This window comes from Coregonus clupeaformis, chromosome 25, assembly GCF_020615455.1.
Source record: "Coregonus clupeaformis isolate EN_2021a chromosome 25, ASM2061545v1, whole genome shotgun sequence".
In the NCBI taxonomy this organism is placed as follows: domain Eukaryota; kingdom Metazoa; phylum Chordata; class Actinopteri; order Salmoniformes; family Salmonidae; genus Coregonus; species Coregonus clupeaformis.
This window is the reverse complement of record NC_059216.1, coordinates 31,609,223-31,636,384: the sequence shown is the minus strand read 5'-3', so window position 1 is coordinate 31,636,384 and position 27,162 is coordinate 31,609,223. Positions and strand designations below refer to the sequence as shown.

General features: G+C 43.5%; 1 protein-coding gene across 1 annotated transcript in view; it reads right to left on the bottom strand.

Annotated features, from left to right (window-relative positions):
* Positions 1-10,100: 10,100 nt before the first annotated feature.
* The window catches only part of LOC121539547 (actin-histidine N-methyltransferase), a 47,427-nt gene continuing 30,365 nt past the window's right edge, over positions 10,101-27,162 (bottom strand). The window contains exons 7-13 of the mRNA XM_041848121.2: positions 18,492-18,550; positions 17,689-17,803; positions 16,336-16,410; positions 14,846-15,012; positions 12,281-12,366; positions 11,284-11,444; positions 10,101-10,933 (exon numbers count right to left, since the gene is read on the bottom strand). Of these exons, the coding sequence (XP_041704055.1) occupies positions 10,301-10,933; positions 11,284-11,444; positions 12,281-12,366; positions 14,846-15,012; positions 16,336-16,410; positions 17,689-17,803; positions 18,492-18,550 (1,296 nt within the window). The 3' untranslated portion in view covers positions 10,101-10,300. The remainder of the gene's footprint in view (positions 10,934-11,283; positions 11,445-12,280; positions 12,367-14,845; positions 15,013-16,335; positions 16,411-17,688; positions 17,804-18,491; positions 18,551-27,162) is intronic.

The window sequence follows — 27,162 nt, the reverse complement described above, 5'->3', positions numbered from 1 at the left end:
GGGAGAGACGTCACACACTCTGGATTTATGGGCCCTTATCAGCATGCCATTTGCATCTGCGTTCAGCTGAGCTGCACAGGCCCATTTTCTCTAGCCCTCCATCTCTTTTCCATCTGCTCTCTCTCAGTATCCATCTCACTCTCTCGTTCTCCATCTCTCTCCCCCTCTATCTCTCTTTCTCAATCTCATCCTGTCTCCATCTTCCTTCAATCCTCCATCCACTCTTCCTTACTCACCCTTCAATCTTATTCTACCTCTCTCTCCCCTCCCCCCTCTCTCTCTTTCCCCATGCCTATTTACCTATGTCATTCTCTCTTTTTCGCATGTCCTTTTGTCTTTCTTTTTGTCCATTTTTCTTTCTTCGTTGTCACACCCCCCCCCCCCTCCTCCCCCTCCTCCCCCTTACCTCTGTGTGACTCCCCTCCCCTCTCCTATCCTCCTCCTGCTGCTCTAAACATCCCCACTGCATTAGCAAAGACAAGGCATCTATTATACATGCAGTGGTTTCACTGTTGCAAAATACTAATTCCAGTTAGCTTTAAATTATTTGATAAAATATAGAATTTGGCCTTTACTACTATAGCCCATAGAAACGCATTGAATAATACATTCATAAATGTCAAAAAAAGACATTCCAAAAAGAAATCATAAGGAATAAGGTTTTGAATTGTTTTGAGATATAAGAAAGCACAGGAAACATGTTTGTTTTTGGACACATATTTTACCTCTTTTTTTTGTTGGCACAAAAACTACCTCCATATTTCCATTAATTTGTATGGGTTACCTTCAGGGAGGGAGCATAGCGTTGCTTTGCATGTGTGCGAGCCCTTCTGTGTCCATGTAACAGAAGGACATACAGCACAGTGCAATCATGGCAAAGTAATATTTTGTTGACACTCGTGTACAGATCTTGATATCTCTTCCTCCCCCTTGTTCAATTCATTCCTGGAATCCCCAAGCTGCTCTCTCCCTATTTATCTGTGTTCATACAACGAACACAGTGGTGGTGAATCCTGCTACAGTTGTAGGTATCGTTTCACCTGTTTAAATCTTGAAACAGATACCCCACACGAGGTGCTTAAGAAGCCTCGCTCCCGCTTGAGGAAAGAGAGGGGTGGGGAACGCGAAAACACACCCACCCACTCGCTTCCTCTTCTTCCATTTCAGGCACTCCCACGTTATTCACACCCTTTCCACCTCACAATCCTCTGCTTGCCAATCACTTTCTCCACATGTCACTTCCATAAGGCAGGCAGATGGAGACCCGAGCCAGGCCGGTCACGCTAGGCCAGCGTCCCTCCAACCCCCCCTCTTTAATAATAAATGGACACTTCCATTATGAGCTCTGATGCTGCCTTCAGTCTCAGGCAGGCTCACTCATGCTACGGGACGGGGAGTAAGATGGGTGGAGGAGGACAGGGGTTGGGATGGGGTGAGGGAGGGAGGGAAGAGAGACGGGATAGCACTAAACTCTATCCCCCACCACATTTTATCTGACATGAAAATAGAGCCCTTTGGCCACACACACCAGTGGTGGGTTTGGCGTCGAAAAACGGAAGCATATGCAGAAAAGTACCTCATACGATCTTTGATGTTATAGAGCCATTTTGCTCCACTGGTCCTGGGGCACTTGTTAAGGTCAACGGCATCATGAATTTGACCAAGTACCAGGACATTTTAGCCCAAAATCTGGTTGCCTCTGCCAGGAGGCGGAAACTTCGCCGCATGTTGATCTTCCTGCGAGACAATAACCCCAAGCATACATCAAAAAGGGTTGGATGGCATACCAAGTCTAAGTATACCAAACCTTTTTTGATATACTAAGAGGACCGCTATTAGCATGTTTTAACCACTCCTATGTAAATGGTAGATTATCTGACACTCAAGAAGAAGGTCTGATCTCATTATTACTGAAACAGGATACAAGTGGAAAATATAAAGATCCAGTCCATTAAAAAAATTGGAGGCCCCTTACACTTCAGTGTTGTGATGCAAAAATTCGAGGAAAATGTATAGCGCATAGAATTAAAAAGGTATTGTCGGATATTATTCATTCTAATCAGACAGGTTTTTTACATGGAAGATACATTGGAGATAATATAAAGGCAAGTATTGGAAACAATAGAACATTATGGAAAATCTGAGAAACCAGGCCTGCTATTCATAGCAGACTTCGAAAAGGCATTTGATAAAGTACGACTGGGGTTTATATATAAATGCCTGGAGCATTTCAATTTTGGTGAATCTCTTGTAAAATGGGTCAAAATCATGTATAGTAACCCTAGGTGTAAAATAGTAAATAATGGCTATTTCTCAGAAAGTTTTAAACTGTCAAGAGGAGTGAAACAAGGTTGTCCACTATCGGCATATCTATTTATTGTGGCCATCGAGATGTTAGCTATTAACATCAGATCCAACAATAATATCAGGGGATTAGAAATCCAGGGCTTAAAAACAAAGGTGTCATTGTACGCTGATGATTCATGTTTTCTTTTAAATCCACAACTAGAATCACTCCACAGCTTCATAGAGGATCTAGATACATTTTCTAACCTCTCTGGATTACAACCAAATTATGACAAATGTACTATATTACGTATTGGATCAATAAAAAATAAAAAATTTACATTGCCATGTAGTTTACCAATAAAATGGTCTGATGGTGATGTGGATATACTCAGAATACATATCCCAAAGGAAATAAATGATCTCACTTCAATAAATTATAATAGAAAGTTAGCAAAAATAGATAAGATCTTGCTACCATGGAAAGGTGGGTGCCTGTCAATTTGTGGAAAAATCACCCTGATTAACGCTTTAGTATTATCCCAGTTTACCTATTTGCTTATGGTCTTGCCTACGCCTAGCGAACAGTTAAAATTATATGAAAAAAAAATATTCCATTTTATTTGGAATGGCAAGCCAGACAAAATTAAACAGGCCTATTTATATAATGAATATGATTTTGGAGGACATAAATTATTAAATATTAAAGCATTAGACCTATCACTAAAAGCTTCAGTCATACAAAATGTATACTTAAATCCGAAATGGTTCTCTAGCAAATTAGTAAGATTGTCTCACCCAATGTTCAAGAATTGCCTTTTTCCCTTTATTCAGATTACAACCACTCACTTTCAGTTATTTGAAAAGGAAATCATCTCCCAGATATCACTATTTCTAAAACAAGCCATAGAAAGTTGGTTGCAATTTCAATTTAATCCTCCAGAAACGACAGAACAAATAATGCAACAATTATTGTGGTTAAACTCAAATATACTAATTGACAAAAAAACTATTTTTTGACAAAATGTTTAAAAAAGGTATAATCTTTGTAAATGATATCATCGGTAGGACTGGTGGAGTTATGTCGCACATGCAGCTAACAAAAACATGTGCATGTCCATTCTTGCTACCAATAGAATGTTATTCATATGGGGGATACAATCTTCCCAGCTCTGCAGATTTTGCTGCGAAGAGACAGAATCATTAGATCATTTGTTTTGGTACTGTCCATTTGTAGCTTGTTTTTGGACACAGGTCCAGGAATGGCTAAAGGATTGCAATATTTACCTGGAGCTAACCTTGCAGATAGCACTACTGGGTGATCTGAAAAGTAATAGTAAATCGATCAATAACATAATAATACTATTAGCAAAAATGTTTATTTTCAATTCACAATCTGTAGAAACAATGAGAATAGAAAGGTTCAGAACTTTTGTAAGACATCACAGTACAGTTGAAATATATATGGCAAATAGAAATCCTATATGGATGGTGTTAAAAGATAGATGGGAGGTGTTGAATGGAATTGAAGGATGGGACTAATAACAACTAACAATAACAAGATAACTAATAATGTAGGCACGCTGTGTCCATAATAAGTGTATGGGTTGTAGGTTGGGAGCTTTTGTGAAGGAGCACAGTTAGAAAGATATGGCATATAGAAGCAAACCAGATGGACATCATGAAAATGATCGGAGGGGTTGAGAGTAGAAGTAGTTCAGGAGAAAGAACAAACAAAATGTAATTACTATAAAATTGACTGTGTCCATAAAATGTAGATACTGGGTATGGGCTGGAAGTAGAGGCCTAGGCGTTGTTGTTCACTAGTTTACTCCAAGTGGGGAAAGGGTGGGGGGGTTGGAAAGTAATAAAGGGGAATATATATATATTTTTTAAGGATATGTACAGTGGGGAAAAAAAGTATTTAGTCAGCCACCAATTGTGCAAGTTCTCCCACTTAAAAAGATGAGAGAGGCCTGTAAATGAATTCATTAAAAAGGTACACGTCAACTATGACAGACAAATTGAGAAAAAAAAATCCAGAAAATCACATTGTAGGATTTTTAATGAATTCATTTGCAAATTATGGTGGAAAATAAGTATTTGGTCAATAACAAAAGTTTCTCAATACTTTGTTATATACCCTTTGTTGGCAATGACACAGGTCAAACGTTTTCTGTAAGTCTTCACAAGGTTTTCACACACTGTTGCTGGTATTTTGGCCCATTCCTCCATGCAGATCTCCTCTAGAGCAGTGATGTTTTGGGGCTGTTGCTGGGCAACACGGACTTTCAACTCCCTCCAAAGATTTTCTATGGGGTTGAGATCTGGAGACTGGCTAGGCCACTCCAGGACCTTGAAATGCTTCTTACGAAGCCACTCCTTCGTTGCCCGGGCGGTGTGTTTGGGATCATTGTCATGCTGAAAGACCCAGCCATGTTTCATCTTCAATGCCCTTGCTGATGGAAGGAAGTTTTCACTCAAAATCTCACGATACATGGCCCCATTCATTCTTTCCTTTACACGGATCAGTCGTCCTGGTCCCTTTGCAGAAAAACAGCCCCAAAGCATGATGTTTCCACCCCCATGCTTCACAGTAGGTATGGTGTTCTTTGGATGCAACTCAGCATTCTTTTTCCTCCAAACACGACGAGTTGAGTTTTTACCAAAAAGTTATATTTTGGTTTCATCTGACCATATGACATTCTCCCAATCCTCTTCTGGATCATCCAAATGCACTCTAGCAAGGGGCCTGGACATGTACTGGCTTAAGCAGGGGGACACGTCTGGCACTGCAGGATTTGAGTCCCTGGCGGCGTAGTGTGTTACTGATGGTAGGCTTTGTTACTTTGGTCCCAGCTCTCTGCAGGTCATTCACTAGGTCCCCCCGTGTGGTTCTGGGATTTTTGCTCACCGTTCTTGTGATCATTTTGACCCCACGGGGTGAGATCTTGCGTGGAGCCCCAGATCGAGGGAGATTATCAGTGGTCTTGTATGTCTTCCATTTCCTAATAATTGCTCCCACAGTTGATTTCTTCAAACCAAGCTGCTTACCTATTGCAGATTCAGTCTTCCCAGCCTGGTGCAGGTCTACAATTTTTATTTCTGGTGTCCTTTGACAGCTCTTTGGTCTTGGCCATAGTGGAGTTTGGAGTGTGACTGTTTGAGGTTGTGGACAGGTGTCTTTTATACTGATAACAAGTTCAAACAGGTGCCATTAATACAGGTAACGAGTGGAGGACAGAGGAGCCTCTTAAAGAAGAAGTTACAGGTCTGTGAGAGCCAGAAATCTTGCTTGTTTGTAGGTGACCAAATACTTATTTTCCACCATAATTTGCAAATAAATTCATTAAAAATCCTACAATGTGATTTTCTGGAGAAAAAAATTCTCAATGTCTGTCATAGTTGACGTGTACCTATGATGAAAATTACAGGCCTCTCATCTTTTTAAGTGGGAGAACTTGCACAATTGGTGGCTGACTAAATACTTTTTCCCCCACTGTATGTGTATATATATAAAAAACATGGGGGATCGGAAGTGATGCAGACAATTACATTGATGGAAGTTACAATCTATCTGCAATATTAAGCTGATATACCCCCCCCCAAAAAAGAAATGGTTAATTGACCACAAAAATCAACATATTTTATAGTATTTTTTGCTCATCTTTATCAAGGGTGCCAATCATTTCCGACCTATTGTATCCACAAGGTTAGGATGGGTTAAGGGAGGCCAAACCACATGAAGACAGTAGCTTTATGCTGTTCTTCCACAGAGCGCTATCGGTACCCCTTGCATATAGCCTTTTTATTGTTATTTTTTATTGTGTTACTATTTTTCCTTTAATTTATTTAGCAAATGTCTTACTTTTTTAAAACTCTGCATTGTTGGCTAAAATTTGATTTGAACACATTGCTACTGTAAAACACTGTGTGTGAGACAATTGCCCACAGGTTAACCTCTAGTCAAACTGTACCTGTAAGCGTGGACAGACAGCGGTTGACATGCAGTAGTGGAGTTGGTTATAGAAGCGTTATGGGCTGAGCAGTGAGCAGCCGCTTGTGCTTTTAGCACTATACAGTCCTATCATCTCTTACTCATGTGGTTGCAATAGACTCACAAACGGTGAACTTGTTTCCACGGTGGAGTCAATTGTCTGTGTGTGCGTGACACTGCACATACAAGCAATGGCTCAAGTGTGAATGTGTGTGTGAATATTCATGCCTGAGTGTTAAGTGTCTGTGTTTTTGTGTCCGTATGTATGAATGCATGCGTTTGTGTATAGATGAGTGAAAGTGTGTGTGTCACACTGGGCTGGAATTAGAGCCCGCCACCTGCGACATTTGAACTATGACCTCTGCCCTGAGTCAGCTGATCATGACCCTGGAAAAGAGGCTTTCCACTGGCCCTCTGATTACCCAGATACGTGAACACAGGCAGAACCCGGGACTGTACACCAGCCATGTTGTACTATAGAACACTTAGCGTGTTTCAACCCCATGTTTCAAACGTTCTCTTAAAATGCAACGATGACCCGCCCTCCATATGCCCCCATTCCCGCTCTACCCCCGTCCCATTATCCCCATCCACAGCAATCACCTGACCCCCTCCTATCCTCCACCACCCATCCAAAACCTCCCCCTCTTCTTCTCCACCTCCTCAGACCAGGACACGGGAAGGGGATGCTATTGGTAAATAAACACTTGCATGACAATAGGCCCTAGCGTTGGGCTGGGCTGTGGTGGCTACCATTGTATATTTATAGGGAGGGGAGTTTATAATTCATGGCGAAGGATTACTTTGGAGTCGCTGGTCCCAGGCCTTCTCTCCTCTCCCTCTCACGCTCTCCTCCTCATCCTTGCTTCCCCCTGCTCTCCCACTACAGTAGGCTACTGACACAGAGAGTACTAACAATACTGGACATGTGCAGGACTACCGCTCTCTCCGCTGCCCACCCCCATTATAATAATATATTCAAGGATTAAAGGGGGTTTTATCTTGGAGCTCCCATGCATTATGAATGGGGAATTTCAAAATTTAATTGCCCCGAATTAAATGATTCAAGATTATGTTTCTTTTATAAATTCGTAATAGGTCCAGGGGGCAGAGAGGGGGAAAATACATTAAATAAAACTTTCCCCCCCAACAAAGGAGAAAAGAAAGAGCGAGAAAAAAAGGATTCTGACCTGGTGCCCCTGGAGGAGTATGGGCTGTTCGGAGAAGAAAGCAAGACAAGAAGAGAGTGGGAGGAAGAGAGAGAGCGAGAAAGAAAGAACAAGGCTGTACACGAATAGCAGGTGAGAAATTAGATTAACTTTAATCTGTGGTGTTTCCATGTGGACAGTTTCATGGCTATTCTCTGTTGTCCAAAGTCTATATACTGTACATCACAACCTCCTGTCACTATCACACAGGACAGGAAAAAACCCAAACTACTGCATATGGTGAGTTGGACTGATCCCAGATCTGTATGTTGTACAGTGTAAGAAGTATTGTACCAACTCAATTTTTCACTATACTTACACTGCATTTAGAGTAAGGGTTAGGGTAGTCTCGCGGGTCCATCCTTTCAAATCTCGTCTTGTTGACAGAATGTGAGAAGCCTGGGCTTCCGAGGCTAGGGTTACTGCCATGTACAGTAACAATGAATAATTTCAACAGTTACACTGTACTTACAATAATAATCATACAGTCACGAGAACCCTGTAAAGTAACATTTTACCACCAACTATCAATGTCAGAGGTGTTAGCTAAAGCACAGAGTACAGATCTGGGACCAGGCTATAAGGTAGCCTGAGTGCCAGTCTGTTTGTTCCATCATGCCAACTCCTTGTCACTCATTGGCTTGACAATGACAGCAATGGAGTTGGCAAGAACACAAACAGATGTGGCACCAGGCTAAAAGGTGAGCTGGTGAGGACTTTGTCCATTGTGGCTGGATATAACAAGGTGCTGTGAATTGATTGGAGAGTGCGATTGGTTAAAGCAGTAGGTAGATTCTCAGTAACTGTACACTACACTAACTGGAAACATAGTCTTTAGAGAAGCAGCAGGTAAAGACTGGTAGAGAATCATACAAATGACAAGTAGTAGTCCATGAGGAGTCAATCAAAATACAGGAACAAACCAGTCCATGATGCCGAGATTGAGTGTGACAAAGCAAAATATGCAGCAGAAAACATGGTGATACTTCAACAAAGTAAAAAGGTAGAAAACTAGCTCCTTTATAGTTGCATTATACAGTAGAATAGACTCAGAACAACTTCCATTTTGAGGTTGGTAACAGCATCAACAGATAAATGAATTAGAATAAGCAGTGCTAGCTAACACTTTGGAGTAAGGCTAAAATAAACTGGTGGTGCATGGTCTCTTTAAAATGGCCGTTCATATCCACCATCCATCGCGTGGGGGAGAAGAGTAGACAGACACCAATGTTCAGAATTAGCTCCCTGTGCCGACATGAACCGCTGTATGCTAACAGATGAAATTACAATAACAGCTACAGTACTGGAGTTAAGGGGTTATTTAGGAGCATAGGCATCTAACACAGAGAGCTAACTCCACATCATCATGTTTCACCGCAATTAAAATGTTAATACAAAACCAAACTAAGCTGAAAATACAGCACAGAGGTCACACAAATAAAAACCATACGTTGAAAATTAGCGACTGGATCAGAGACCGCTTTATTAACGTTTTGTTTGTCTCGTTTCTGGAGAAAGGAGGAGTAACAGAAAAGATGACTGTTTCAGGCTGTCTAACAACAAAACCATAATCTAAGTGAAATGAGCAGATGTCCTTTGTGTGAATCACATCTTGTCATGTCTTGCTGATGAAGGTTTGAATTCGTCACCATTCTGACTTATGGCTTTCTCATAATATGGACTAGCATTAGTCATATTCTTCATCAAAACAGCAACTCATCCTTGGGTGATTATATTGCAAGTTGAAGAGCTGAGGTACATTTATAATAACGTTTTTAATTGAAAACTTTAAATTATTTAAAGTTTTCAAAAACGACCCAAATCACCTGCTTTTAGTCATCTAATTTTGCTCAACAAAACACACATATCCTTTCCATCACATTTCAAATGGTACTTCATACTCTGAGTAAAGACATAAAATACTGATTGTTCCCAGAAGAAATGCACAGGACTTTTTGTGCGGCATTTTGTGTCTGCAGTTTCCTTCAGTTGTATTTAAAATGCTATTGAGTAAAACCAGGAAGTGCAGCTGTTTGAAGCTGGTGTACAAAACCGAAAGTAAAAGACGCAAAAACAAAACTTAAGAACGGGACGCATAGAAATAGCGCACATAGAACAGATATACCGCTTCTTAGACTTACTTTCAATGAAAATGACAGATCTATAATTCACATTTCTATGTGAATTTGGTCAGGTCTCCCAAAAAGTTATATATTGCAGCTTTAAGATAAACTACAGTAATAAACTGACTGAGGGGTAAGGGGTAAAGGGTTAGGATGAGATTTTGGCTTGCTGGAGACAAAATTAAATTAAAATCTATTTTCTGTCCCATCTACAGTAGTGGAAGTGAAACCAGCGCCATCCCCGCCATTGTTACTCCCTACCATTCTCTCACAGCTTGTATGTCAATAAACTCAATGTAAACCAGTAAAGCACTGTTCAAACCTCAAAAACAAAAAACCTGTTTTCATAAAAATGACAAACTTCTAATGCTCAGATAGAAGGCCGATGGGAGAGACACACTGACTGGCAGTGTATATGCAGTCTGCAGCGGTTGGTAGGTAGGAAGGCACCAATAACAAAGCTATGGAACGAGGGACGAACCAACGAAATGGACAGATAGTGAAATGTTCGACCATTTAAAAATTCAAATTCTGTTTAGTTTTTTCTTAATTCTTAGCTCCTTTATTTCTGAGTCACTTTAGAGAGACAAAAATAAATAAATAGAAAAGGGCTGCTGTGGCTGGCTGACTGACAGACTGCTGCTCTTCTTCTTCTGCAATAAGGGATAGCTAGATGATGATTCCATCTATTCGCTGTTGACTTTGGGCTCGTCTCCAGTTCGTTCTGCACTCAGGTCCACGTCCACTTCCAGTGAGAGAGAAGCAGTAGCCTTGTCTCCGTTCTCTGTTTGGCCTTCCTGTTCCTGGGTGGCTGCTGGAACAGCAGTGTCTGGCGTGGTGGAGTTAGCATCCACACTACCCTCCTCCTGAATCGGGCTAGCGTCTCCACCAACCTCCAGGACTGGGCTAGTGTCCTCAGTCAGGCTAGCGTCCGTACCATTCCCGTTGACCACCACCTTCCCACCATCCCCGTTGACTATGAGGGGGGCTAGATCCCTGGCTGCGCCCCCCTGTCCCAGCTGCTGTACCTGAGCCAACACCTGCTCCACCGCTGCCTGGTCATCTCCCTCCTCGTCCTCTAGTTTCCTCAGGATGATGGGCAGCTTGGCGTCTGCCTCTGCGTTCTCCAGCAGGGCGATGTCGCTCTCCTCATAGCGGGGCAGCGGAGCGCCCTCCTCCTGCTGCTGCTGGAAGTGCAGGCGTTTGGCCCTGCCGCTGGCCACCACCCTCTCCAGGATCTGCTTCTCAGCCAGGCGCAGCTGGATGGCCACCTGGGAGTGGAGGGAGAGACCGGGCTTCTCCAATGCACACTGGTCATCCTGGAGGACAGGGAGGTGGGGCGACATTGGGCAGAAGGTAAGGGAGTGAGGTAGAGGGGAAGGGAGTGAGGTAGAGGGGAAGGGAGTGAGGTAGAGGGGAAGGGAGTGAGGTAGAGGGTAAGGGAGTGAGGTAGAGGGTAAGGGAGTGAGGTAGAGGGTAAGGGAGTGAGGTAGAGGGTAAGGGAGTGAGGTAGAGGGTAAGGGAGTGAGGTAGAGGGTAAGGGAGTGAGGTAGAGGGTAAGGGAGTGAGGTAGAGTGGAAGGGAGGGGGAGACCGAAAGTGGGTCAGCAGAGAGAGAAAATAAAACAATATGGTGGGGGAAGTCAAAGAGCCTTGTTGTCCTTACTGACCTGGGAGCTGGTCTTGTAGGTCTTGAGCAGCAAGGCAGCCCTGGTCTCCAGGAAAGTCCACAGTTTGATCTCATTGTCCCAGCTCACAGGGAACTCAGTGTTACCCAGGGTGAAGATCTTATTGATGGCGTGTTCTCCTACCAGGTAGTCCTTCAGCTCCTCTGTGGAGAATAGGGGTTAAATGGCAGTGAACCAGAATGTCAGGACCAATAGGATTACACAGAGGAAAAAACACAACTACAACATCCAGGTCAATTCAGAGGGCCTGGTCTTTAGAGCTAAACAGGTACAAATTGTTTTTTTAAAAGACGTCAATTAAGTTTGGTGACATTAATTAACCTAACTCTGATGTTCAAGGTTTTAAGTTAAAGGGCTGTTATTCTACAGGCCGAGTCCCTAGGTAGACTAGTTAAACCGGTAGCCAACTGCTGCCTTCGCAATCTGTCTTTTGATCTGAGCTATTATGTAAGGCTGGATTACACTGGAGAGGGAGACATGAAATGATCGGAGGTTGAGTGCTTAATGTGTTCACACGTTACACACACACACGCTACACACATGCCTGAGTCACATCTGTAAAAAAGTTATACCCCCCCCCAACCACCCCGCTCCGACCCCCACGGGAGGGGGCTAGGGCCATGTAAAAAATTTAGCGAGAGAGAAAGAGCCAATGTGAATAGTATATCTGTGGGGCCTGAGGTAGAGGAGGCCTGGCTCCTACAGTAGCTGTAGTATGCTAGCCAGACCTGGGTTCAAATACCATTTCAAATCTTTCAAATACTTTGAGCATTTGCTTTAGCCTGCCTGGATTGCCAGTTGGCAACTTTTCCACTGCAACGGGTAAGCTCGATCAAGTAAAGTATTTTAAATAATTTCACTTCTAAGTATCAATCCTAACTTCTCCTCAGCCGTTCCTGGTGTCGTGCCTTAGCGTGCGACTGGCCTTGTGACCGTGTGGGGATCGATGCCAGCATTTAGGCTTGCGTGTGTGTCTTACCCTCAGTCATACAGAAGACTCTGAGGAAGGCCAATAGCTGGGCAGAGATTGGAGGATCACTGCAGTGCAGGGCAAAGATACTGGACCTGATGGGGGGGGTGGGAGAGGGGAAAGAAAAAGTGAAAAAAAGAGACCGTACAGTCACAACAACTTCTCTATTTCACATTACGCACACATATCACCTCTTAGTTAAACCTACACCAGTAAACATTATAACCTTCCCTGTAGTTGATCAGGCTCTGTTAGAGCTTCAATCTGCCTTTATTGCCCTGCAGAAAGCCTTTGAAGTGAAATTGGTAATTAATGCAGGTAAAACCAGTTACATGTTATTTTCCAAATCAGATGATTTATGCATACGTACTTTGAAAGGTGCCCTCATTGATGGTGTCCCCATCTATAAATATCTGGGCGTCTGGATTGAGGAAAAGCTATCTTTCATAAAGCATGTTGACGAGTTAGTTTTAAAAAATTATGAAGAATTCAAATTGGTTTCTTCTATAGGAACAGGTCCCGTCTTTCGTTAAATAGCAGAAAACTAATTATTCAGTCAATATTGATTCCGGTTATTGACTATGCCATTGGACACAGTTTATCATAGCGCATTCTGCTTTATTACAGGGCGATAGGTTCAGTACACATCTTTGCATTTTGTATCAGAATGTGGGCTGGCCCTCGATGTCTAGTAGATCGATGCATTGCACTCTTTTTGTCTATAAAGCCCTCTTGCATAAACTTCCACCATCTTACCTCATTGTTAACCTATAGAAGTGTGGAATGATCTACAATGTACTTTAAAATTGAAGGAGTTTGTGCCTCTAGGGCATTTCGGACAGTTATTAGGGGACCTTTTACTGATTGGTTTATGATTGTGTTTTGCTTTTCATGTACTGTTGTTATAATAATGTATTTTAATGTGTATATGAATGTGTAGTTTAATGTGTATATGAATGTGTATTTTAATATGTATATGAATGTGTAGTTTAATGTGTATATGAATGTGTAGTTTAATGTGTTTATTGTATTGTGATGTGTATTGTGGTGCTATACAGGGCTCATCTGGAAAAAGAGACCTTTGTCTCAGCATTGACTCCCTGTCAAAATAAAGGTTAAATAAATAAAAAATTGCACGCCTCACAAAGAAGAAAAAACCTTCCACAGTGATCCCTGTATGACTTGAACCATATAAAACCCTGATCTGTAGGTTAAACTCAGTGAAGGGGCTTGGCAGGTACAGTTTGTGTTAATGGAGGTTAGTGGCCCATGGCTAACTCAGGTCTCCACTACACTACACTCATGTTTAGTTTAGCAGCCACTGGTCCATGGTTAACCAAGACCCACTCACGTTTAGCATCAGCTGACTCATTTAAGCTGAGTGGAGGCCAAACCCTGATCCCCCTGATGCATCTTTAATATACACTTAATCAATTACAACAAGATCTTTCATTACCACGGGATATTCCGAGAGAGAGAGAGAGAGAGAGAGAGAGAGAGAGAGAGAGAGAGAGAGAGAGAGAGAGAGAGAGAGAGAGAGAGAGAGAGAGAGAGGAGAGAGAGAGAGAGAGAGAGAGAGAGAGAGAGAGAGAGAGAGAGAGAGAGAGAGAGAAGAAAAAAAAGAGGCAGTGGGGAAAGAGAGATTGCTTCTTATTCTGAGGGAAAAAGAGAGCGAGAAGAGAGGCGAGGGAGACCACTACACCAGGGGTGGGCAGGGTGGTGGGCCGGTGTGGGTGCAGGCTTCTGTTCCAGGATAAAACATTGCAGCGTCGTCTCAGAATAGGCCTCTATACCATGAGGGAAGCTTTCTACCCCCCCGCCCTGACGCTCCCATCATTTTATCATTACCCTAATATTATGCAGCCTTCCTTCCCTGTCATATTAATAAGAGCGCTTTTAATCTCTTATTGATGGGGCATTTTAAGTCTCACAGTGGAAATGAGATTAAAGACTGTGTTGTGTTGTTGCTGTCTGGGGCTCTATTGTTAAACTGACAGATATAGTGATGTATAGTGTTCAAAGGCACAGAGGCAACGGTACACTGCCTGTCTGTCGCCCATACATACACTGGGATATATGAAAGGAGTTTTGAACCACAGAGAGCTCTGGTCAAAAGTAGTGCAGCATTAAGGAATGTTAACCCTGTTCCTGGAAAGCCTAAAGGCAGGTAGCACTCCAGGAACATGGTTGGCCAGCCCTGGAATAGGGTGTCATTTGTGATGGAACCTTCACGTCACAGTGTAGCTTGTTTTCAGAGTAAATTCTCCTCTCCTGTATGTACTGTTGTTATAGCGATGGGCAGAGAGAAGGGATGTAATAGTAATGCCCCTAGACTTGAGAAAGACTCAGTAATGTGTTTGCAGTGTAATAATGTCCTGCCGATTGTCACATTGATCAAGTCACTGAAATTCTGGAAAATATTGCCCTCCTGAAATTACCTCAGTCTCTGACATAATGGAGAGATAATTAGTTTTCTCTCACACTACCCCTCTTTCTCCCTCCCACTGTCCCTCCCTCCCTACTTATGGGGATGCCCGTGTGTATGTATGTTTGTGTGTGTGCGTCTCTACTTACGAGGGGATGCCAGCGCGGGCCAGCACCTCAGCCTTCATGGCGTACAGCCGTTCACTCTTGGACACGCCCAGTTTGATCTTGACCCTGTCGTGTGCGTTCTCCTGGAAGAAGAAGCCGTTGTGGATCACAAACTCAGCGTTGGACCGCGTCCCGTAGAATATGTAAATCTGAGGACAGACAAGAGAACAGTCACTCAACATTAAAGTGGAAGTTCAGTATTTTACAACTTAATGTTAGATTGTTTATCTCCCTGAAAACAAGTGTATGGGCCAGGAGAAACTGTAAAACATGGTTTGGTTTTCTAAAAAAACAGCCACTACAACCTTTTTTTACTGGATGGTAGCTAAAGTTAGCTGAACTTCCCCTTTATCATCCGATTGGAACTCAACCTCTAGAAGGTTCCTGTAGATTGTAATGGGTTGGATCATTTGGATGTAAACAATGTGGTGAACATTCCACCCACTATTCCTATGTACCATTTTGCCTCATAACCATGTTATCATTTCTGATCTAGTGGAAGCTTCACATGGGCACAGAGAATCCCCACACCACTCCACTCACGTATGGCTCCAACATATTACATCCACATTTACAGATAGCAGAACGGAACGAGTGTGAGAGGTAAAAAAGGAGAGCGAGAGACAGGGCAGGGGATAGAGAGGAGGAGTGATAAAGCTTAGTTGGGAATGTAGCTTAGTGGTTTGTGTCTCTGTGAGCTCAGGCAGGTTCTATGTCCAAAATGGCACCCTATTCCCTATGTAGTGCACTACTTTTTACCAGGGACCATAGTGCTCTGGTCAAAAGTAGTACACTAGATGGGGAATAGGGTGCTATTTCAGACACACCCTCTGTGAGCTCAGGGCACTTCGGCCGGACGGTGATATCTGCCGGAGGAATCATAGGATCAAGAGGCTCGACTTCCCATCACCCCCCTCTCAACCACCCCCACTCACACACACACACACACACACACACACATTGCTGTCTCTCTAAATCTTATCAAATAATTCCCATTCTGAAAAGAGAGAGGTGGGGATGGGGAGGAGGAGGAGGAGGAGAGGGAGCCGTAGAGGTTGGTGGCGTTCCGATTCTCCACCCCTCTCCCAAAGCATGGATTTAACAACTGTGGAAACTCCCTCCAGGCAATAAGTCTGACTCCCAGCCTGACCCTCTCTCTCTCTCCCTGACATAACATCAACACTGGACACCAGTCAGTCATCCAGTCAGGAACCAACCACCTTTCAATTGATATACACATACATGATGCAATTAGATCATACACTTCTACATAACCCATAATAACTCAACATTATGTACAGGACAAATATGTAAAGTAGGTAAGCCTTTTTCAAGCCAGTAAGGCAGGATCCCATCTCCTGTTTCTGTAGCGTGAGGCAGCTTGATGTACACCCCACCCCCAGACAGGACACTAGTTTTGTCTAGTAGCTAAAGAGCAAACGATGCAGTAGTTTCATGCTGCCCAGACTCACCTGGTCGTTCTCTTTGTAGTCCTGCAGAGCCACACACTCACACCTGTCATCCTCCAGGTTGTAACCAGTGGTGATCTGCGCAACACACAACAGGCAAACTGTAATTGATCCATTCACTGATTGATTAATGACAGTTGGAAAAGCTCATGGAAGCATTTTACGTTCATATTTTAGTCATCTTATCCAGAGCGACTTACAGGAGCAATTAGGGTAAAGTGCCTTGCACAAGGGCACATCAACAGATTTATTTTCACCTAGTCAGCTCGGGGATTTTAACCAGAGACCTTTCGGTTACTGGCCCAACGCTCTTGGTTTTATAATATGGACTGGTTCAAATCAAACTTTATTTAAAGTGCATTTAAAAACGCAACACACTTTACAGTAAAACATTTTATGTAGTTATAGTTCGGAGCAGCACAGTGAATTGTCTGCGCTCCTTTACTGACTGACTGGCGATACAATTTACAGCAAGTTTATTTTATATAGTGTACGTGACCAGCTAAACTAACAAATGTACAATATTTTTTCTCTCCTAGTATTAGAAGAGCTGAATATCAAATCATCCATTCCTTTGGTAACAATCTCAAGGGACTAATGAACAAAATCAGCAAGCAAATGTATTTCAAAACATGAATGTATTAGTTTAGTATACGTAATCAATGAGTATATCAATACAAATAATTCCCTCATCCGGAGTTAGTGAGAGCTTTACAAATAGGCAGAAATTAAGGAAATTGAATGAACCCAAACAATTTCTCACCAATGAGTAACACTGTAGCAACTAGGGCTGAAGAAGAGCAATAAAATGTGGAAATATGTCGGAGGAAGTTGTAACCCATTTTTATTAAACTAAAACCAAGGGAATACACAGGAAGACAATTTATTACATGTCTTTAATGACTCGCTTTGTCTACGTATCGGGCTTTCACAAATCAAATCACATTTAAGGGGCGTAGATGCAGTTTACATGCATACGCAAGGAGGAGATGATATTGCTCCGTTACAATCAGTCGCTGAACACAATCAAAGCCAAATGATTGCGATAAATAAAAGAGCCCATGAGATAAGAGTAATCAACTGAGGAAAACACATCACACTGTGTGGTTTCTCTCAAATCTAGAATTCTCTACAGCAGATTTCTTGACTGTGTGTGCGTGTCGATTTATTTACAAAAAAGCTAGGATTTTAAGATTCCTAAAACATTTTCTTTTATAAATTAAAACCTCTCGCACAGTGAGTGGAGGATGTTCGTGTGCAGTTGTGTAATAGGCACGTTTCAGCCATGCAATAGGCACGTTTCAGCCATGCAATAGGCACGTAATAAGTGTATAATAGCGTGTTTGTAGTACTCACCAGGCCGTTGGTATGGTTACACATGTCCCAGAGAGGGATTAGGGCGAGGGTGACGCGGCTACCGTCCTCTGTAGGGATCTGGTTCTGACGGGTCATCACTGAGGAAACCGCCCATCTATCGGGGTCAAAGGTCACGGTCAGCCAATTATCAAATCAGCAACAAAACTCACTTTCCTGGACTAACCAATCACAACAAGTGCCCTGTGTTTTTCCTGACTAGTTGTTAGTTATAGCCTCACGTGGTCGGGACATCAGTCCTACTCATAACCTTGGCTTTAGTAACAGTTGAAGTATGCAAAACTAACTGCTTGTTCTAGTGACCACGGCTGATGATGGTACAGTAGGCGATTGTTCAAAAATATCATCTTGATTATTAATTGAACACTAGGGCATCCAATAAATATAAATCTGTGATCTTGTTATAATGATGTTGAGGCATGAATTATTATTCTAAACGACATTCTAAAGTGGGCTAACAGTAGTTCCTCCAAAAAGCCTTGGCGCCACGGTGACAAGACAACAACACACGCCGTCCCAGCTCCGTCATTCCCACAACACATTGCCCGGCGGGAGCGGAGGATTGCATCACACTCAACACAATGGGAAGATAAAGAGGCCGACGACAAATTATTCCCTCAAAGATAACGGAAGAACAAGGAGAACAAACACTCCGTTTTAACAGGCCATCCTGGATGCCGGCAGTAGTTCTACATTCTCCGGACATGCACACACACACACACACACACAAGGGGGGTGGAGGGCAAGCGTTTCAAAAGCAGGCCGACGCGCACACACACACCAACCTGTAGTCGTCAAAGGTAAAGGCGTCCTTCAAGGGCAGTTTACTGGTGGTCGGATGAGTCTGGAAATGAAAGGTTAGGAGAGAAAAAGGAAAGAAAAGAAAGGACAGATGGAGGGAGGGAGAAAAGAGTAACAAAATGTAATATTAAATCAGTGTGTGGAATTTCATTATGCGGCTGATACATGAAAGTGTGTTAGCGGTGTGTGTAAATGTGTGTGAGGGGTGTGTGTTATTGAGCGCCATGTGTGTGTTAGCGTGTGTCTATTAAAGTTGTGTGTGTGTTAGCACGCACTTTTGTGTGTGTTTGTGTGTGTGTGTGTGCGTGCATGTGTTAGCGTCCACGGTGCAAGCAAGGATCAGGATGGCGTTAGCCCCCCATACATCACTGTCAACTTAATTTGTTGTGCCCAGCAGCCGTCATAAATCTGCTTCATCAATTTGGGTGACAGAGAGCCACCAGTGACACAGAAATCTACATTTAAAGCCACACACTGGACGCCTCCAAGGGCTCATTTACAACCGAGCAGGAGCTAGAGGGCGGGAGGACTAGCACACTACACACCTAGAAAGATACAGATGGGGGAGACAGAGAGAGAAAGAGTGAGGAGAGAGAGGGCAGAAGGAGAGCAGAGAGAGTGAGAAAGCAGAGAGCAGAGAGAGCAGAGAGAGAGCAGAGAGAGCAGAGAGAGAGCAGAGAGCGCAGACAGAGAGCAGAGAGAGAGCAGAGAGAGTGAGAAAGCAGAGAGCAGAGAGAGCAGAGAGAGAGCAGAGAGAGCAGAGAGAGCAGAGAGAGAGAGCAGAGAGCGCAGACAGAGAGCAGAGAGAGAGCAGAGAGAGAGCAGAGAGAGAGCAGAGAGAGAGCAGAGAGAGCGCAGACAGAGAGCAGAGAGAGAGCAGAGAGAGAGCAGAGAGAGAGCAGAGAGAGAGCAGAGAGAGAGCAGAGAGAGAGCGCAGAGAGAGCGCAGAGAGAGAGCAGAGAGAGTGCAGAGAGAGAGCAGAGAGAGAGCAGAGAGAGAGCAGAGAGAGAGCAGAGCACCAGGGTCTAATAACTGCGCTTCCTGAAGCCCTTTATTTATCTAGGCAAGTCAGTTAAGAACAAATTCTTAGTTACAATGACTGCCTTCCCCGGCCAAACACGGACGACGCTGGGCCAATTGTGCGCCGCCCTATGGGACTCCCAATCACATCCGGATTGTGATACAGCCTGGAATCGAACCAGGGTCTGTAGTGACGCCTCTAGCACTGAGATGCTGCGCCACTCGGGAGCTGCAGTAAAAATAGACTACAGTTCAGTAGGAACCCAGAGTAAGACAGCTAAGGCTCTCTCTTTGTTACACACATAACCACCTCATTGTGTCTGTGTGGTGGTTGGTCGTTAATACAACACGTCTGTCTGATCATCTTGTTTACCCATCTGTCTCTTCAAAGTAGTATTTCATTGATTATAATAGGGAGTGTTGAGTGAGTTGACACAGGCTAGGGCTGTGGTGGTAAAGGTAAGAGTGGTCACATCATATTTCTCCCACAGGGTGGATGGCTGGTGTGGCAGGGTGGGTGTGTGTGTGTAATAGACACAGTCCGGCAGTGACACTGATTCATCCCTACAGTAAAGTGAGGAAAATCACGCTCACTGGGCCACATGACACGCACTGTCCAACCCTAACCTACCCCCCTCACCACACAGACACTGTACCTCAAATAAACCTAAAGTTCAATAGAAGTTGCTACTTTAACTCTTAGACACTCAGATGACGGTTGACAGGGTGTCCCCAAACATTGAGGAAGGGGGACGGGATTATACCCCAGCACCCTCCCTCCCTCCCCCCCACCCTGGTTATGACAGAGGTAGCGGTATGGAGGAGCAGTGTTGAGCCTCGTCCTGCTCTGACAGCCATTAAAAGATAAGAGTCTAGCCTCGCGGATGGATCCTAGCGGAGAGGAGGGGTGTCGTTGTGACGTCGAGCCCAGCAGCCAGACCTGATCCCAGGCTGGGCCCTGCCTGCTGCCTGCCTGTGGACGTGACATGGAAAGGCAGGAGGGGAAGAGGAGAAGCACACATTGATCGGGCGCTGCGCTGTCGCTGTGCCAACCTGTGTATTTACATGTATAGTCTTTCGAAGGGGTTGGGATCAAAACAGAAGAAATTGTAGCAGATATTTTTCTTCTAGATTTTTGCCTTAGTTACCAGAATGGTAAATCCTGACCATTGTGAATAAAAAAAAAATAACAGTCTGCACTGAAGAACCCTTTTTCCGCCATATACAGAGATGCATCCCACACAGTGAGGGGAGTCCATCTTTCTCATTTGACTAGTCAGAGAGTGAGGGAAGGTTAGACAGACTGATACCTGGAGCGCCTCAGAGAGGAAGGGGAAGGTAAACGACACCACTGGGACACTAAACCATTTCTCATCACACCACACACACACTCCAAGGTTACTTTGCATTCGCTGCATACTGAGGTCACCTTATGAGGTCCGCACACGCACACACAAAATTACAAAACACAGTCCCACTGGAAGGGAGTGGCACTCTGCTATGCTTCAGATGGCCTCCTACACTTGAGACATGTAGCGAGACACATGTAGAACTGACTGACTGACAGTGTGTGTGTGTGTGTGTGTGTGTGTGTGTGTGTGTGTGTGTGTGTGTGTGTGTGTGTGTGTGTAGGGATCACAAGGAGGGGGGCTGGGATGGACTGGACAGGGAGGGAGAGATTTTTTATTTATTTTTTGTCAGTCTCCAAGCCACTCAACATGTACGGAAGGTACAATCAGGTCAATTCAATTCAAAGCCAATGCGACAAGCTAATTTTCCAGCCCGGTCATCTGCGGCCGCCCACTTTAGAAAAACAGAGAGGGATGAGAGAGAGGCTGACATTGACAGTAGTCATTACACTGACACCAGCCCCCAACCTGAGCAGAGGACAGGAGAGAGGGATGAGAGGAGGAGGGGAGAGAGACAGAAGAGGGATGAGTGAGGGAAGAAGGGAGGAAAGGAGGAGTAGAGGAGCGCAACGGAGAGGGAAAGGGTGAAGAGGTGCAGGGAAGATGACAAAATAATGAAAGATGGAGCGTGGAGAGGGGGATGAGGTGAAAGGAGATGTAGTGGAGAAGAGAGGAAATGTGGGCAGGACACATACACACACCTTTCACAATCACACCCGCTTAAGAACACAGAGCTCAAGCCAACCGAGAAGGAGAGTTCACAAAGTTAGGAGTCATCTCTACACAACACCTTTTACTGTTCAACACCACGGCCATGAGGTGTCTTGGCTTCCAATACAACTCCATCACCACACAGTGGAATAATGTTAGTGATGCTGCTGTTCCAAACACTCATGTTTCATTACCATAATTAGAGTTATTTAAATGTCTTGTTTATTTTCAGTTGTTTTATTTCCTGATGGTTGCTTATCGCAGTCTTTGGGTTTCAGCAACAGTATATAACACCTATGTACTATTATTACAACAACAACATGGGGGGGAAATAACTATGCTCATGTCATGTTATCAGTATTACATTCTACTATATTACCTTCATATCACCTTATACAACCCACCACTACCACCTAGTGGGCATTGATGGTAGTGTCTTTTCAGAGACAGGCGACCAGGTGTGTAATCATTAGTCCAAATCATAGCAAACTGTTTCCAACGTAAAACATTTTGCAATGAAAACAAGAGTTTCTAATGATCAGATTCAGTTAAATCCCTCCCTGTTTTGTTCCGTTTGCTTCCGTTTGGTTCCTAGTGACTACACTCCTGCTGTCAAGGCCACAAAACAGCACATTTCTGTCAAATAGCAACTTTATGATTCACTATTCTGCTTAATTCAGTCAATTGCATGAAAGCAAAGATTGAGAGGAAAAAGCAACTAGGGATGAGGGCGAGTACTCGATTCAAGGTTTGTATTAGATTATTAACGAGTAATTAGCAAGTGAAATGTAGAGTGGGGGGAAAATGTTTTGTGCAAGTTCTCCCACTTAAAAAGATGAGAGAGGCCTGTAATTGTCATCATAGGTACACGTCAACTATGACAGACAAAATGAGAAAAAAAAATCCAGAAAATCACATTGTAGGATTTTTAATGAATTTATTTGCAAATTATGGTGGAAAATAAGTATTTGGTCACCTACAAACAAGCAAGATTTCTGGCTCTCACAGACCTGTAACTTCTTCTTTAAGAGGCTCCTCTGTCCTCCACTTGTTACCTGTATTAATGGCACCTGTTTGAACTTGTTATCAGTATAAAAGACACCTGTCCACTACCTCAAACAGTCACACTCCAAACTCCACTATGGCCAAGACCAAAGAGCTGTCAAAGGACACCAGAAACAAAATTGTAGACCTGCACCAGGCTGGGAAGACTGAATCTGCAATAGGTAAGCAGCTTGGTTTGAAGAAATCAACTGTGGGAGCAATTATTAGGAAATGGAAGACATACAAGACCACTGATAATCTCCCTCGATCTGGGGCTCCACGCAAGATCTCACCCCGTGGGGTCAAAATGATCACAAGAACGGTGAGCAAAAATCCCAGAACCACACGCGGGGACCTAGTGAATGACCTGCAGAGAGCTGGGACCAAAGTAACAAAGCCTACCATCAGTAACACACTACGCCGCCAGGGACTCAAATCCTGCAGTGCCAGACGTGTCCCCCCTGCTTAAGCCAGTACATGTCCAGGCCCGTCTGAAGTTTGCTAGAGTGCATTTGGATGATCCAGAAGAGGATTGGGAGAATGTCATATGGTCAGATGAAACCAAAATAGAACTTATTGGTAAAAACTCAACTCCGTCGTGTTTGGAGGACAAAGAATGCTGAGTTGCATCCAAAGAACACCATACCTACTGTGAAGCATGGGGGTGGAAACATCATGCTTTGGGGGTGTTTTTCTGCAAAGGGACCAGGACGACTGATCCGTGTAAAGGAAAGAATGAATGGGGCCATGTATCGTGAGATTTTGAGTGAAAACCTCCTTCCATCAGCAAGGGCATTGAAGATGAAACGTGGCTGGGTCTTTCAGCATGACAATGATCCCAAACACAACGCCCGGGCAACGAAGGAGTGGCTTCGTAAGAAGCATTTCAAGGTCCTGGAGTGGCCTAGCCAGTCTCCAGATCTCAACCCCATAGAAAATCTTTGGAGGGAGTTGAAAGTCTGTGTTGCCCAGCGACAGTCCCAAAACATCACTGCTCTAGAGGAGATCTGCATGGAGGAATGGGCCAAAATACCAGCAACAGTGTGTGAAAACCTTGTGAAGACTTAGAAAACGTTTGACCTGTGTCATTGCCAACAAAGGGTATATAACAAAGTATTGAGAAACTTTTGTTATTGACCAAATACTTATTTTCCACCATAATTTGCAAATAAATTCATTAAAAATCCTACAATGTGATTTTCTGGATTTTTTTTTCTCATTTTGTCTGTCATAGTTGACGTGTACCTATGATGAAAATTACAGGCCTCTCATCTTTTTAAGTGGGAGAACTTGCCCAATTGGTGGCTGACTAAATACTTTTTTCCCCCACTGTATAAGCACTGAATTTTGTTTTTTATATCTAAAGACATGTTTACTTTTCGTGGAGTATGTGAAGTACAATGAAAATGTTTAAAATGACATGCCTTAAATATGGTCTGATTAATGTTATTAGGACAATAATAAACCATCATCTAGTCCTCCACTTGGCAAATCTGACCATAATTCTATCCTCCTGATTCCTGCTTACAAGCAAAAACTGAAGCAGGAAGTACCAGTCACTCGCTCAATAAGGAAGTGGTCAGATGACGCAGTTGCTAAGATAAAGGACTGTTTTGCTAGCACAGACTGGAATATGTTCCGGAATTCATCCGATGGGATTGAGGAGTATACCACATCAGCCACCGGTTTCATCAATAAGTGCATCAATGACGCTGTCCCCACAGTGACCGTACGTACATACCCCAACCAGAAGCCATGGATTACAGGCAACATCCGCACTGAGCTAAAGGGTAGAGCTGCTGCTTTCAAGGAGCAGGACGCTAACCCGGACGCTTAAAAGAAACCCCGCTATGCCCTCCAATGAACCATCAAACAGGCAATGCATCAATACAGGACTAAGACTGAATCCTACTACACCGGCTATGACGCTCGTTGGATGTGGCAGGGCTTGCAAACTATTACGGACTACAAAGGGAAACACAGCCGCGAGCTGCACAGCGACACAAGCCTACCAGACGAGCTAAATTACTTCTATGTGCACTTTGAGCAAAGCATCACTGAAGCATGCATGAGAGCACCAGCTGTTCCTGACGACTGTGTGATCACGGTCTCCGTAGCCGATGTGAGTAAGACCTTTAAACAGGTCAACATTTACAAGGCCGCAGGGCCAGACGGATTACCAGGACATTTTCTCAGAGCATGCGCTGACCAACTGGCAAGTGTCTTCACTGACATTTTCAACCTGTCCCTGACCGAGTCTGTAATACCTACATGTTTCAAGCAGACCACCATAGACCCTGTGCCCAAGAACGCCAAGGTAACCTGCATAAATGACTACCGACCCATAGTACTCATGTCTCTAGCCATGAAGTGCTTTGAAAGGCTGGTCATGGCTAACATCAACACCATCATCCCAGAAACCCTAGACCCACTCCAATTCGCATACCGCCCAAACAGATCCACAGATGAACCTCTATTGCACTCCACACTGCCCTTTCCCACCTGGACAAAAGGAACACCTACGTGAGAACGCTGTTAATCGACTACAGCTCAGGGCCGAGCACGCCCCCATTCACATCGACAGGGTTGTAGTGGAGCGGGTCAAGAGCTTCAAGTTCCTTGGCGTCCACATCACCAACAAACTATCATGGTCCAAACACACCAAGACAGTTGTGAAGAGGGCACGACAATACCTATTCCCCCTAAGGAGACTGAAAAGATTTGGCATGGGTCCTCAGATTCTCAAAAAGTTATACAACTGCACCATCGAGAGCACCCTGACTGGTTGCATCACCGCCTGGTATGGCAACTGCTCGACATCCGACCGCAAGGTGTTACAGAGGGTAGTGCATACGGCCCAGTACATCACTGGGGCCAAGCTTCCTGCCATCCAGGACCTCTATACCAGGCAGTGTCAGAGGAAGACCCTAAAAATTGTCACTCCAGCTCCCCTAGTCATAGACTGTTCTCTCTGCTACTGCAGGGCAAGCGGTACCGGAGCACCAAGTCTAGGTCCAAAATCCCCTTAACAGCTTCTACCCCGATCCAGAAGACTGCTGAACAGTTCATCAAATGGCTACCCGGACTTTTTGCATTGACCCCACCTTTTTTATGTAGCTGTTACTCTCTGTTTATTATCTATGCATAGTCACTTTACCCCTACATACATGTACATATCACCTCAATTACCTCGACTAACCTGTACCCCCGCACATTGACTCGGTACCGGTACATATATATAGCCTCGTTATTGTTATTTTGCATGACTTTAAAAACAACTTTAGTTAATTTAGTAAATATTTCCTTAACTCTTATTTTTCTTAAAACTGCACTGTTGGTTAAGGGCTTGTAAGTAAGCATTTCACGGCAAGGACTACACCTGTTGTATTCGGCGCATGTGACAAATACAACTTGATTTGATTTTTCATTTGATTTGAGCCACCCACCTTCAACTGAGAACTAACAAACATTTAATCAAAAACATGTCAACACACCAGTCCAGATCAGCCAAGAGACAATGACAAACATTAACTATTGCCATGATGAATATTTAATGTCTTATCTTGACAGTAATGTGAAATGTAAATGTTTTTCTCTTCCCTAATTGAGTTATTTAATGACAGAAACAAAGTGTTCCAACTAAAGAATGTGAAAATAATTTAGAGAAACTTAATTTGTATTGCTCCTTCAGTCCCTTTGATAAGAAAGGGACTACAGAACCTAAAGAGAGTTGTCTAGCCTACGTCCCAAATGGCACCCTACTCACTACATAGTGCAATACTTTTGACCAGAGCCCTATAGCTCTAATGCACTATATAGGGAATAGGGTGCCATTTGAAACATATCCCTAGTCTTCATTGGTTTGATCAAAAGGGAGAGCTGGAATGAATACCTCATTTTAACATGTCAGTTAATAACTTCAAATTAGCATACTGGGAGAGAGATTTGCATCACAATATCTGTCTTGCATTTCTTCTATTTCATAATAAAACTGTAATCACATTGTCTCTCAGTCTTCCTCACTGAAGCTACCTACAGCTGTCTACAGATAAACCAGGCCTTTCAAACTTAACAGCTATAGAGAGTAGAGGTACTGGCATTAACCCCTAAGAAAAGCAGTTGGCCATTCATCCATTATGAATTTTATATCTACAGTATAAAGCCTATATTTTACCATGCCGCTCATATTGAGATTTTAGTCATATGTTGCTTGGGAACATTGTGAATGACAATGACTCTCCCCCCAAAATTTGAATGAAGATCATAAATGTGTTGTATATATTGTGGTAAATATGACATGTTACAGTACACATCCACAAACACCGTCTGTATCCCAAATGGGACCCTAGTCTCCATAGTCAATACTTTTGACCAAAAGATGTGCACTATATCGTGAATAGTAGCGCACAATAGGGAATAGCGCATCCACCAATCACACAGGAGTGGTCTTCAGTTCAGACTAAGAGCTTTA